At 39.5% G+C, this 11912-nt stretch overlaps 1 protein-coding gene across 2 annotated transcripts in view; it reads right to left on the minus strand.

Moving 5' to 3' along the window:
- Positions 1 to 11912, minus strand: part of CDK6 (cyclin dependent kinase 6) — a 102947-nt gene that overhangs the window by 18094 nt on the left and 72941 nt on the right. For both annotated transcript variants that reach the window (XM_042477040.1, XM_042477041.1), the window contains exon 4: positions 5197 to 5306. In XM_042477040.1, coding sequence (XP_042332974.1) covers positions 5197 to 5306 — 110 coding nt within the window. The remainder of the gene's footprint in view (positions 1 to 5196; positions 5307 to 11912) is intronic.

Genomic DNA, 11912 nt, shown 5'->3' on the forward strand with positions numbered 1-11912 from the left:
TGGATTAGATGGCCCTTGTCGTCTCTTCCAACTCTATGATTCTATGATTTTAACAGCAGGCCAAGAAATACACAATGAACTGAAGCTAACAGAAAGAAAAACAAAAGAAAACAAGAAGCACTGAGTCACACCTTGTTCTCAGACACAATTATAAGGAAATAAGTGTAGATTAAAAGAGCTGTGATGATGTTTCTATGGGATCATTTAATGGTGGGAGGGGGAAGAATGACAGTTGATTTGAAAGGCACTGGCCATATGCCAGGATTGTAGTTTGCTCTCTGTTGGTTACCACAATGGTTAACTGTCCCGTTATGTGTCAGAATATTGAAATGTAAAGTTAACATGGAGGCTTAAGAACAGTCTTGCCTCTTGGCAGTTTTACCAACTCAGTCATTAACAATGGTTCTGCTGAAGCTGGCCCCTGCTTCATGCCCCAAGACTGGGGTTTTCTGATATAGTAGAAAAGACAGAATTATTTTCAGAGCTAGGTAAAAATGCTTATTCTTCTAGTTTAACTCTTAGTTTTTGTGGAAACATTTATGAAAGAAAAGTATAAATGCCAGGGGATCCATACTTTTGCTATTTAGTTGAAAGCAATAACTAGATATTTTAATGCTCTAAATAGAGCTAGCCACATTAGCTTCAGATTTAAATTTGCTACCATTGATTCAAATGCCCCTGTAAATAGATTGAAGCCAGTCCTACCTATTTTTAAACTAATTTCTTCTAATGAACAAACATGCTAGGAAAGCAGTCTTCCTCTTCCTCCTCCTAGGAAACATCTAAATTCTCCTTCACTGAAGTTCTTTTTATCTTCATTTACAGGCTGATAAAGCAGTCTTAGAGTCAGACTTGGACTAGATTTTTAATTCTTCTCTAGACAGGTGGCCAGTCTATTAGATTCATTTTTCTCAGCTTTGTTTTTGGAATCTTGGACTCAAACCATCGAGGCTGAATGAATCCAGTCCTCTAATTTAACCCATTGACCTCTCAATGTAACAGAATAACAATGACAGCTTGAACCATGCCTCACAACCCAGACAAAAGGGCAGCAAAGGCGTACTGGTTTGCTGAAAAGCAATATTTTTAGCAGAGTTCTAAGACTTTGCCCCGGAGTACACAAGCAGAAGAGAAAGAAAGGTGTTTCTGGCTCAGAAATATAATCCAAAAATCAAAGGAACCAGAAGTGGACATTAAAACTCATGCATAGTTCATTTCATGTCTCTGATGGTTTTGAATGCCCTGAGCCTGTCCTCAGCTTCCTATTCTTCCTATGACCTCAGAATCTTGGCAAGTTTTTAAAAGCAGAAGCAAGCAAACAGATGTGTGCACGATTCCCCTAAGTAACGCAAAATATCAAATTTGCAATATGTCTGTTTTAGTGCATTCCTAAGTACTATGATTCATATATTCATCAAGAGCAGCTGTATTATGGATCATCTTAATTCAACTATGTTTGTAGTCAAAGAAAACCTGTAAGATTACATAACTCAGTGTAAATGAATGAATCTGTCCTGAAAGGGTATCAGAAAAGCCTTCAAACATCACTCACAAGAATAAAAATGTGTCCAGAAAGAGTAGGATAAGAACCTCTTTAAAATGCAATGAATTTTTGGAATGAATTGTATCATGGGAGTCAGAGACTGTGAAGAAGAGGTCCAACCTGCAATGGGCTTCTCAACCTTCATTGACGGGTTACAGACCGCCTGTTTGGGGCGGGCTGCACCCGCCCCTTTCCCCGGTGTATCGGGGCCTCAGTGGCCAGAACGGCAGCCGCTGAGGCCCCGATCTGCCGCTTTTCAGGCTGAAAAGGGGTGTCCCTGGGGCTTCAAGCCCCAAGGATACCCCGCGGCGGCGGGGAGGAGGAGAAAGGGGCCGCTTGGCCCCTTTCTCCTTTGGTCCGCTGGGCGCAGCCATGTGAAGGTTGCGCCCAGCGGACCAAACCAGGAAGGAGCTCCGAAACGGAGCTCCTTCCTGCTCCGCGCTAAGGGCGCACTAGACGCCCTGGCATGGAGCGAAGACGTTACTAAGTGATGCCTGCCTGAAACTAGAGGGCTCAACAGACTGCCATTTTGGAGCAGCCTGCAGCTGCCCCTTTCCTCACTGGATCGGGGCTGCGGCAACTACATACTGTGGCCCTGATCTGGCCTTTCCACAGTGCAAAAAGAAGCTGCAAAAAGCAGCTAGGTGTGCAGAAATGTTTGATCATTAGTTTCTGTAACAGAAGTTTGTATTCCTGTGTAATAGTATAAATAAGCCCCAGTTAATGCATTTTAATTTTTAATTATGTTGTGAAGTTTACAAAAAAAGCAAATCATTCAACTAGATCTTCCAAACAAAGTAGTTGCATATAACATTGACTGGGAATTAAATATATATAGCACAATTTATTTATTTATTTATTTATACCCCGCCCTTCAGCCCTAAAAGCTATCAGAGCGGCTCACAATTATTATTTTTAATTAGATGAATAATCCTGCTATAATGATCTGAACTGTTAATAAAGTCTAATGTGTCCTGATTTCTTGACAAACTCCACAGAAAAGCTATCCACTTGAAATTCCTTCAAATATGTTACTTTCAAAAATAAAGATTACTAAATTTATATTTCTGTCAACGCGCTAAAAGTGAATCGCACAGCACGCAAAGTTTACATGCATGGAAATGCTTCCTTTTACAAGTACAATGGTTTAGTAAGTTTGTGGAGTGTTAGCATTAGCTTTTTGCAGGATTCTCAAAACACTTTTCTTTGGATTCCTAAATTTTATTTTTTAATGCTTGACTTAACTTTAAAGCTACTGCTATGCTAGAATTTGGAGGCTGCAGGAAAATTTCATTGAGGGGAAGAAATCTTCTTTGGAAGGCAGTGCCCTCATTTGACCCTACCATCGCTATACTTCAGTCTGAATATAGACCTACGATGGATAGAATGTACATTTGAATATAATATTTTGATGTGGTGATTACTAAATTTAAGGAAATCTAAAAAAAAAAAAAAAAAGCTTGCAAAAACTAGAGTGACCCTGTCATGTATTGAACAATGTTAAACGGTGCAGTTCAGAACTTTTTCTCCCACTTAAGGTGACTTTAAAGCAACAATACCACCAAATGGTGGGAATATTCAGGAGAGTGAATCCATGCTTGAAATCCTTTAAAGATGAACAATCAAGAAGAGATGAGGAAAAGGAAGCATAAGTCACCGTGATAATTAAGCAAACAATTTGGTTTGTTTCAATATTGACCAGACAGTCAAACTTAACTTCCCCTCTAAAAGAGCTACCGGTAGATAAAAAGCAGTTATGTGGTTCTCAAGAAAATTTTAACTGAAGTAACAATTCCATTTAGACACATTTGCTTCAGAAACAATCTGCGGGAACTTGGAAAACTTTATAGTTTATTGCTACTATAATATTGGCAATGTCTTGTTCTGCAATTTGTTTTGATCATAACATACCTCATACAGAAGATAAAAATATTTATTGTACGTTCTTTCAATATCATGAAAGTTTACCCTCATCAATTTGTAAACTGAATATTCAACAATGAAATTGTAGTATGCCAGGCTATGAACGTGTTTGATTGATTACTAATCATTTACATTTCCACTTCCAGCCCCAGCACTATTTTCAATTAGATTTAAATCAAGAATGTCACACTGGATTTTTCCAGCAAGTACAGAAAAAATTTAGCTAGTTGGGCTTCCCACAAAAATATTTTCCTTAAAATCACAAATCAGTATTAATATAAATACAAAGAACTATTCTTAAGTACTTAAGCTGCAATCCCATTGGTTCCTGAGATAATGGCCAGAATCTTATTGTGTCTTGCAAATGCATAACCTCTTCTAAGGAAATGGATCAACATTTTTGCCCACTATACAGCATTCACGTTCAATTCAAAGTCATGGAAACAGAGCTGCACATGTGGTGCCACTGTGCATGTAGATGAGCATATGGATGTGAGTACACATTTGGTTGCACATTTGGGTACACAATCAGTTGCAAAGTGTTGCTATTCAACACAAGAGTCACACAGCAAAATCAGTAAGTTTGAATATGGAGATTTATAGCCTAGAGTAAGGTTTTGCATACCCTCCAACTGTCTTGATTTGGCATAAGTCAGGAAGTAGACTGGTGTCTACAAAAGCTCATGCTGCCAACTTCTTTATTTCAGTTAGTCTCAAAGGTGCTACAAGATCTCTCTACATACTGATGCTACAGTCTAACACAGCTATATCTTTGATTTTTAAAGAGCAAAAGTAGTTTACACTCAGTTAAACCAAGAGTGGAGAGGGGACAAGAGAGGGTGGAATCTTACCCTCCCTCATTAGACTCAGGCAAAAACAAACTGCTTCAGCCTCTCCTAGCTTCTGCGATCTTCCTCATTTATAACTTTTGCCATCTTGACCACACTCTAATGCTGCTCAGCCAGATACATCCCAGTGTTCATCTGTGAAATATTGGAGAGTATCATCTTGGCCAAGTATCTCAGAGGCCAAAAGTTATATCAGATGCCAACAGAAAGATATGAAGTTCTTGTTCAAAAGGGGAAATTGTATTTCAGATCCCTCTTCTCTGAATCTCCAGATATTCCTTTTAAAAGTTAGAGAAGTGAGAAAGCATGTACATCAGGGAGGGGTTGGTGTTGCAGTGGAGATCTGGATACACAGTGGCTGGCATCCCATTAGTGACATATACAGGTGCAAGTCTATCTCATACCTGTGTATGTATATTTTAGGGGGATCATTGAGGAGGTTGGTATTCTCTTTCATCCTCTGCAATGACCAAAACTCACTGTTTAGCCACTGCAGCTCCACCTTAGCCATCAGTGACTGATGGAGAGTATGTGTGGGGGAACAGAGAAGTGTCTATGTCCCCCGAAACCAGTGATAGCGAACCTATGGCACACATGCCAGAGGTGGCCCTCTGCCGTCGCCCCAGCACAGAGTTTGCCATAGTTTGTTACTAGAAAGCCAGAGGGACACGCCACTTTGCAATAAATAAGTGGGTTTTGGGTTGCAGTTTGGGCACTCGGCCTCTAAAAGGTTCATTATCATTGCGCCTAAACAAATGCAGACTGATGACATTATCCATTGTGACCTCTGGAATCCAAGGGTGTTGAGAGCAGAGATTAGCATAGTTCCACCTGTGGAAGTATCTACACTAAAATAATAAAAAGAATTAAATTATTTCTTACTTTCGACGGAACATCTCTGCAAAAATACAGCCAACACTCCAAAGGTCTACTGGTGTGGCATAACTGGATTGAAGCAAAACCTCTGGAGCTCTGTACCACAGCGTGACAACCTACAAAACAAAATGGAGGGAAACATTAGCAGAATGGTTTACCTCTAGAAATACCTGAAATCACCTCTAATAAGGCAATATTTTGCTCTTTCCTTCTGTCTTTGTTGTGCTTTTTAATTGTAAACAATCAGATTTGTTGCCTTGTCATTCCCTTTTGTAAATACCTAGCTCTGTGTACCTCGTCATCATGTACAGATGTGAGAGTTGGACAGTGAAGTGAGCAGATAGAAAAAAAATCAACTCATCTGAGATATGGTGCTGGAGAATAATGCTGAGAACACCATGGCAGAAAGTCAAACAAATGGATACTAGAGTAGATCATGCCTGAGTTCTCCCTGGAAGTCAAAATGACCAAACTGAGGCTGTTGTACTTTGGCCACATAATGAGCAGACATGACTCACTGAAAAAGACAATAATGCTAGAAAAGATGAAGGGCAGCAGAAAGAAAGGAAGGCCACATATTAGATGGTAGATTCAATCAAGGAGGCTATGGCCCTAAACCTGCAGGACCTGAGCAGAACAGTTGAGCACAAGGGATGGTGGTTGGGAGGGTCTCACTCATGGGGTCACCATGAGTTAAAGTCCACTTTAAGGCAGTTAACAACAACAAAGCTCTAGATTAGGGTTGAGAACTGTTCAGCCCAACTTAGCCAAAGGTCCAGGCACATGTACCTGCTCAAATTTTGGTGGAAAAGTTATTTCTCAGCAACTTCACCCCCCACCCAAAAAAAACCCAAAGCAATAAATAAATAAATAAATAAATAAAAATTAAAAAAAAGATTAAGGAAATGATATCCATAAAACCCAACATTATGGGAAATGATACACAAAATAAGATATATAGGATAAATTGCTTCTCCAAAAGCATACATTAGAGGAAAATGGGCACAAAAATGCATGCAGAGGTTTGTGACCATAAACATGTATACTAATTCTTAGGTAGATTTCAAACAAGATTCAGCTTTTCTCATGTACTTGGAACGAGGAATCTTTCGCACTGTAGTTGTGCCCCTTCTAACAACTGAGCTGTACTCCCATTGACAGCCAGCATGGTGTTGTAGTTTGAGTGTCGGACAAGGACTCAGGAGACCAGGTTTTGAATCCTGGCTTGGCCATGGAAACCCACTGGGTGACCTTGGGCAAGTCACTCAGTCTCAGAGGATGGTCATAGCAAACACCCTCTGAAGGAACCTGCCAGGAAAAACCCATTATGGATTTGCCATGAGTTGGAAAGTGACTTGAGGGCATACAACAACAATACTCCCGCTTATTTTAGGGGAAGTAAAAAATAGACAGATATGACTGCTTTCTTATTGTGTGTCATTAATAGAAGTCTTTTCACCAGGAAATGCATATTCTTTTAGAGAACTAGAAAAGATGCAGTTGAAACAGTTATTTTTAAGTTCTTTCCAACTTGTTAAAAATGATTTTCTCTTGTCACAACAATGTTTGTACTAACTACAGTCAAGCCCAAACTGTATAATATTCCAACTCCTTTTATGGGGAATAGTCTTGCAGCAAGGAACAGCCATACTAATGTTCACTGGTTTTGTTTTTAACTGTGCTTGAACACTCACCTTCTAAAGCAGGAATGGTTAACTATGGCCCTTGAAAACATATGGAAGGCCACAGTTGTCCACTCCTGCTCTATAGGACAGTGGGGAATGGGGAGGAAGCTCTTTTAAAATTCACCAAAAAATCTGGTGATCAGAAAGGAGAGGTTATGCAAATTGTCACCAGTTAGGTGACTACCACTAGCCAATATATGCCCATGATATCTGCACAAACCTATCCCATGCAGCAATGTTGCAACTGACATGGCAGTTGGAAGGGGGAAATGGCATTTTGAATGCTGAGAACAATAAACTTATGAATGTGGTGTGTGTGTGTGTGTGTGTGTGTGTGTGTTAAACACTGCACAGTTGCTTTTGTCTGAAAGACCTTATTTTTTTTTAGTCTTTCCTTTTCAGGCAATGTCATGCTGCCCAAAGGCATTGACATGAGAGTGCTGGTTAGGGAAGAGGGAAAGACATAAATTAGTCATTTGGAAATTTGTTTTTAATTCTTTAGCTTTTTTTAAAAAAAGAGCTGAAATGTTTTGAAGAGAAGATTGCGGTTTGAGTAAAATGGACTTTGAATAAGCAGATCTACAATTGTGTAATGTTTTTGATGGAAACAATCATCACAGGATGTGTTATCTGCAGGCTTGAGGTTCAAGCTGAGAATGGCAAACTGTGTCTGCTTGTATTCAAGGAACTTGAATGAACGGAATAACCACAGATAACTTTTCTTGTTGCTAAGTCTTCTCTAAACCCCCAACAATAGTTTTATGATACAGTGAATCCATATAATGATTGAAGAACATTTCCCTCTTTTTCACCTTACTTTTCACAGAGAAATCAAAGAAATATTTGTGGCTATTGCATTCACTGTTATAGATCAGGAGAAGTATAAATTATTCTGAAGACAAGATACGGTGAACTCAGTAATTAGCACAGAACATCCTCTTTATTGTTTCTAGTTCTATGTTTCAATTAAATGAAAGTGTTTATTCAAGGTTAGTAAATTAGGTAGTATCCTAAATACCCCCAAAGCACCAGATCCTGTCTGAGTTTGGAAGCTAAGCAGGGTCAGTCCTGGTTAGTACTTGGATAGGTAACTGCCAATTAATACCAGGTGCTGTAAGGTATAGCTCAATGGAAAGAACTGACAAAACCGTATCTGCGTATCTCTTGCCTAAGAAAATCATGTGAACCTCATGGGGTTGCCATAAATTGACAGGTGACTTGAAGGTGTATAAACACATACATACTATGATTTTTTCCCCATAAAGAAGAACTTTTAGACATTGAAGTTTATTGCTTATTCAAAGACTATATTTATATCCTGCCTTTTCCCCCAATTTGGGACTCAAGTCAGCTTACAACAGTTAAAACAAACTACTGTATATACTCATATGTAAGTCTAGAAATTTTAGTCAAAAATGTGACCCCCAAAACCAAGTCCATTACCCATGGGTCAATATAAATACTGCATTTTAAGTCTTATTAGAAAAGGGAACTATCCCCTGGTGAAAAAAGTAAGAGTGTAATCTGCCCACTGCCTGGAAACACTAACCCCTCCTCTACTCGCTTATCCATACAGCATTTAGTGTGAGCACAGACAGTTATGCCTGCTGGGATTTTTTTTAAGTTTTATGGCACTGTTTTGCGTTGCTTCATCCTTTAGATCCTTTGTCATATGCCCCTAAATTTTACCCTCGACTTATCCATGAGTCATATCAAAATCTGCAATTTTGCCCCCAAATTTGTACTCGACTTATACATGAGGTCAACTTATAGTCGAGTATATGTGGGTAAGTTTTAAAAATTCAGTGTATGAAAATTAAACAAGTCACATAGAAGTGTCCCAGAGGGCCAGGATTTACTGGAGGAACTGTATGCCCTGGAAGGATCAATCTTGCTTTTATATATCAACAGAAATCAACTTTATGGACAAGAAAACGCCAAAAGAGATTAATAGAAGGGTGGACAAACCGTAATGTTCCTGGTCTCTTGCTCCCATTAGCTATAGTCAGCATAGCAAATAGTAATGAATTGCACTCTCACAACATCTAGAGTGTTATAGTTTGCTCACTCTGGGTATCTTAGGGTGCATAGATGTAGATACACATTTTAGGGTATATCTACAGTGTAGAAATGATGCAGTTGAACACTACTTTGAACTCCTATGGAATCCTTGACTTTATAGTTTTACAAGGTCTTTAGTTTTTCTCTGTTAAAGCATACTTGGGCCTCACAAAAGTACAAATCCTAGGATTCTGTAGGATGAAGCCATGGCAGTTAAAGTGATACGAAGCAGCTTTATTTCTACAATGTAGATGCACTTCTACTTTTATGCATATTTGCTCAGCTGAGACAGTCAGTATGGTGTCATGGTTTGAATGCTGGACTAGGATTCTGGAGATCGGGGTGTAAATTTCCACTCAGCGATGGAAACACTCTCTTGGCCTAAGACAATTGTGGTAACTTTAGCTTAATAAAACACCCATGGCAGGATCACCATAAGCTACAGTCTAGTTGAAGCCATGTAACAACAATAATAATACTACTCCATGGAGCTCCCTCCCTTTGGAACCTGCTCAGAATTCCACTTTGCATTCTTGCTCCATTGTAATCATTGGGCTCGAACAGACAGGCCAAAATAAAGCTGCTTCAGGTCACTTTGGAGGTATGCTGTTTAAATGACACATACATCTTAAGATGCCAGAAGCTGTGCCAAAGCTGCGCTCTAGTCCTTAGGACTGGAGTGTGGATTTGGCGTGGCTTCCGGCTTCTTAGGGCGCATGCAGCATTTAAACAGCATACCTCCAAAGTGATCTGAAGCAGCTTTATTTTGGCGTATCTGTATGGGCCCATTGATAGCTTTCACACTGGGATCTAGATTGGATCTGCCGTGGTTGATTATTCCTGAATCTGTCTTCCTTATATTTCAAAGATTGTGCTATAACATAAAACTCACAACCTTTAGCTATAGTCCAGTGGTCCCCAAACTGTGCCCTTCAAGAGATTTTGGACTTCAGCTTCCAGAAGCCTCAGCCATGTTGGCCCATAGTCTGGGATTCTGGGAGCTGAAGTCCAAAATCCCTTAAAGAGCACAGTTTGGGGACCACTAAACTATACCATAAGCTGAGGGGGAAAATTTACTGAAACACCTGTTAAACCTACATAATTCATTCTATGATTCCATTTAGCTTCCTAGTGAGGTTACAAAGATGAAAAATTGACTTTATATATGCTCCTATTTATTGATTTTATTTACTCATCACCTTTCTCTCAGGCCAGGACCCAAGGTGCCTTCCATAACAACAAGTCAAAAACTTTTACAAAAGGTTTTAAAAGCAATTGTAAAACACCACATTATAACACTAGAAAATTGGTTAAAAATCATACAAAAGTTACTATAGCCCAAAAAACATTGCAGAAGTAATCCAGTTTGAGACCACTTTAACTGCTCTGGCTCAGTGTTAGGGAATCCTGGGAACTGAAGTTTATTTTGGCACTGGAGCTCTCAGAGAGAGAAGGCTAAGTGTCTCACAAAACTACAGTTTCCAGAATTCCCTAGCACTGAGCCAGGCCTGTTAAAACGGTCTCACACTGGATTACAGTATTTCTGCAGTGTGTTTTGGACTTTAGAAAGTGCTATCCTATATTTGGGATTTAAAAGTATATTTAGGTAATACCTCCTTTTAATATACTGCTGCTAGTTCATATATTATAAAAATAGCTACTTAAACATGCAGTGTCTATTCCTAGGCCTGATTGTCAAGCATAAATATAGTTCAAATACCTAAATAATATCTAAATACTTAAAAACATCCACAGGACTGATTTTAAAAAATCAGAAATCTAAATAAATAAATAAACAATGCCCAAATGTATTCATTCAGTTAGCCCCAAAATCACTGATGTTCAACAGTTATAATGAACCACATTATTTTCTTGGGCTGATTTTGGAAGGACTAAGAATAAGAGCTATACAAAGAACAGAGGAATGGACTATTGCTTTTTTAACACTTCTTGCTTCACCAATGCTGTTTGCTAATGCTATACCTGTGTTCATGTAAGCCAACACTGTAAGACTTTGTACACTCTGAAAAGGAACATCCCGTGTGTTGTCAATTTTATTTGACCTTTAGAGAAGATGGTATATTGAAGTAATTAATAGTTTGGAGCCTTCTGAAGAATGGCTCATTCATAAAGAGCTTCTTGTATAGAAGCTGCATTCTTTATTCCAGTGCTGCTGTACTTGCAATTTATTTAACATACTGAATTAGCTGGATTGCCTGTTTTTATTCTTATAAATAACTCCCTCATTGAAATAGTTCAACTTTCAAAGTGCTGGTTATAACTATAGTTTGTTTGTTTGTTTATTTAGTATGCCACCTTTCTCCCAGAACAGATCCAAGGTGACTCATGGAAAAACAACATTTTAAAAAAATCCCTATACAGTTTGGGTCCCAACTATCTGAAACACTGTGGGCTCGAATAGACAGGCCCAAATAAAGCTGCTTCAGGTCACTTTGGGGGTATGCTGTTTAAAGGATGCATGTGTCCTAAGAGGCCGGAAGCTGTGCCAAAGTGTCCTAAGGACTGGAGCGCAGCTTTGGCACAGCTTCTGACATCTTAAGGTGTGTGTGTCATTTAAACAGCATACCTCCAAATTGACCCAAAGCAGCTTTATTTTGGCCTGTGTGTTTAGCCCCTGTACCTCCCTATACGAACCTGCCTGCATTTTAAGATACTAGAGGGAAGGCTTTTTCTCAGTTGCCACAACACCAAAGGTACATCCAAATAGGACATGGGAGAGTGTTCTTATTTTACTATGAAGTTTATCGCACTGGCCCTAAAACGGGCCCAGTGCGTTCTAAAAGTGTGCGCGCATGTGCACGCACAGAATGGGATGGGGCCCAGAACCCCATTTTATTGCATGCTGGAACGCCGCCTTTGCCGCCGGGCATTCCAGTTGCGTTCCCGTTCCGTCCCAGAGGGCGCCATTTCTGGGAACTGTTTCTAAGCGTCCCCAGAAATGGCGCCCTCTGGGAC

Source organism: Sceloporus undulatus, chromosome 6 (assembly GCF_019175285.1).
Source record: "Sceloporus undulatus isolate JIND9_A2432 ecotype Alabama chromosome 6, SceUnd_v1.1, whole genome shotgun sequence".
In the NCBI taxonomy this organism is placed as follows: domain Eukaryota; kingdom Metazoa; phylum Chordata; class Lepidosauria; order Squamata; family Phrynosomatidae; genus Sceloporus; species Sceloporus undulatus.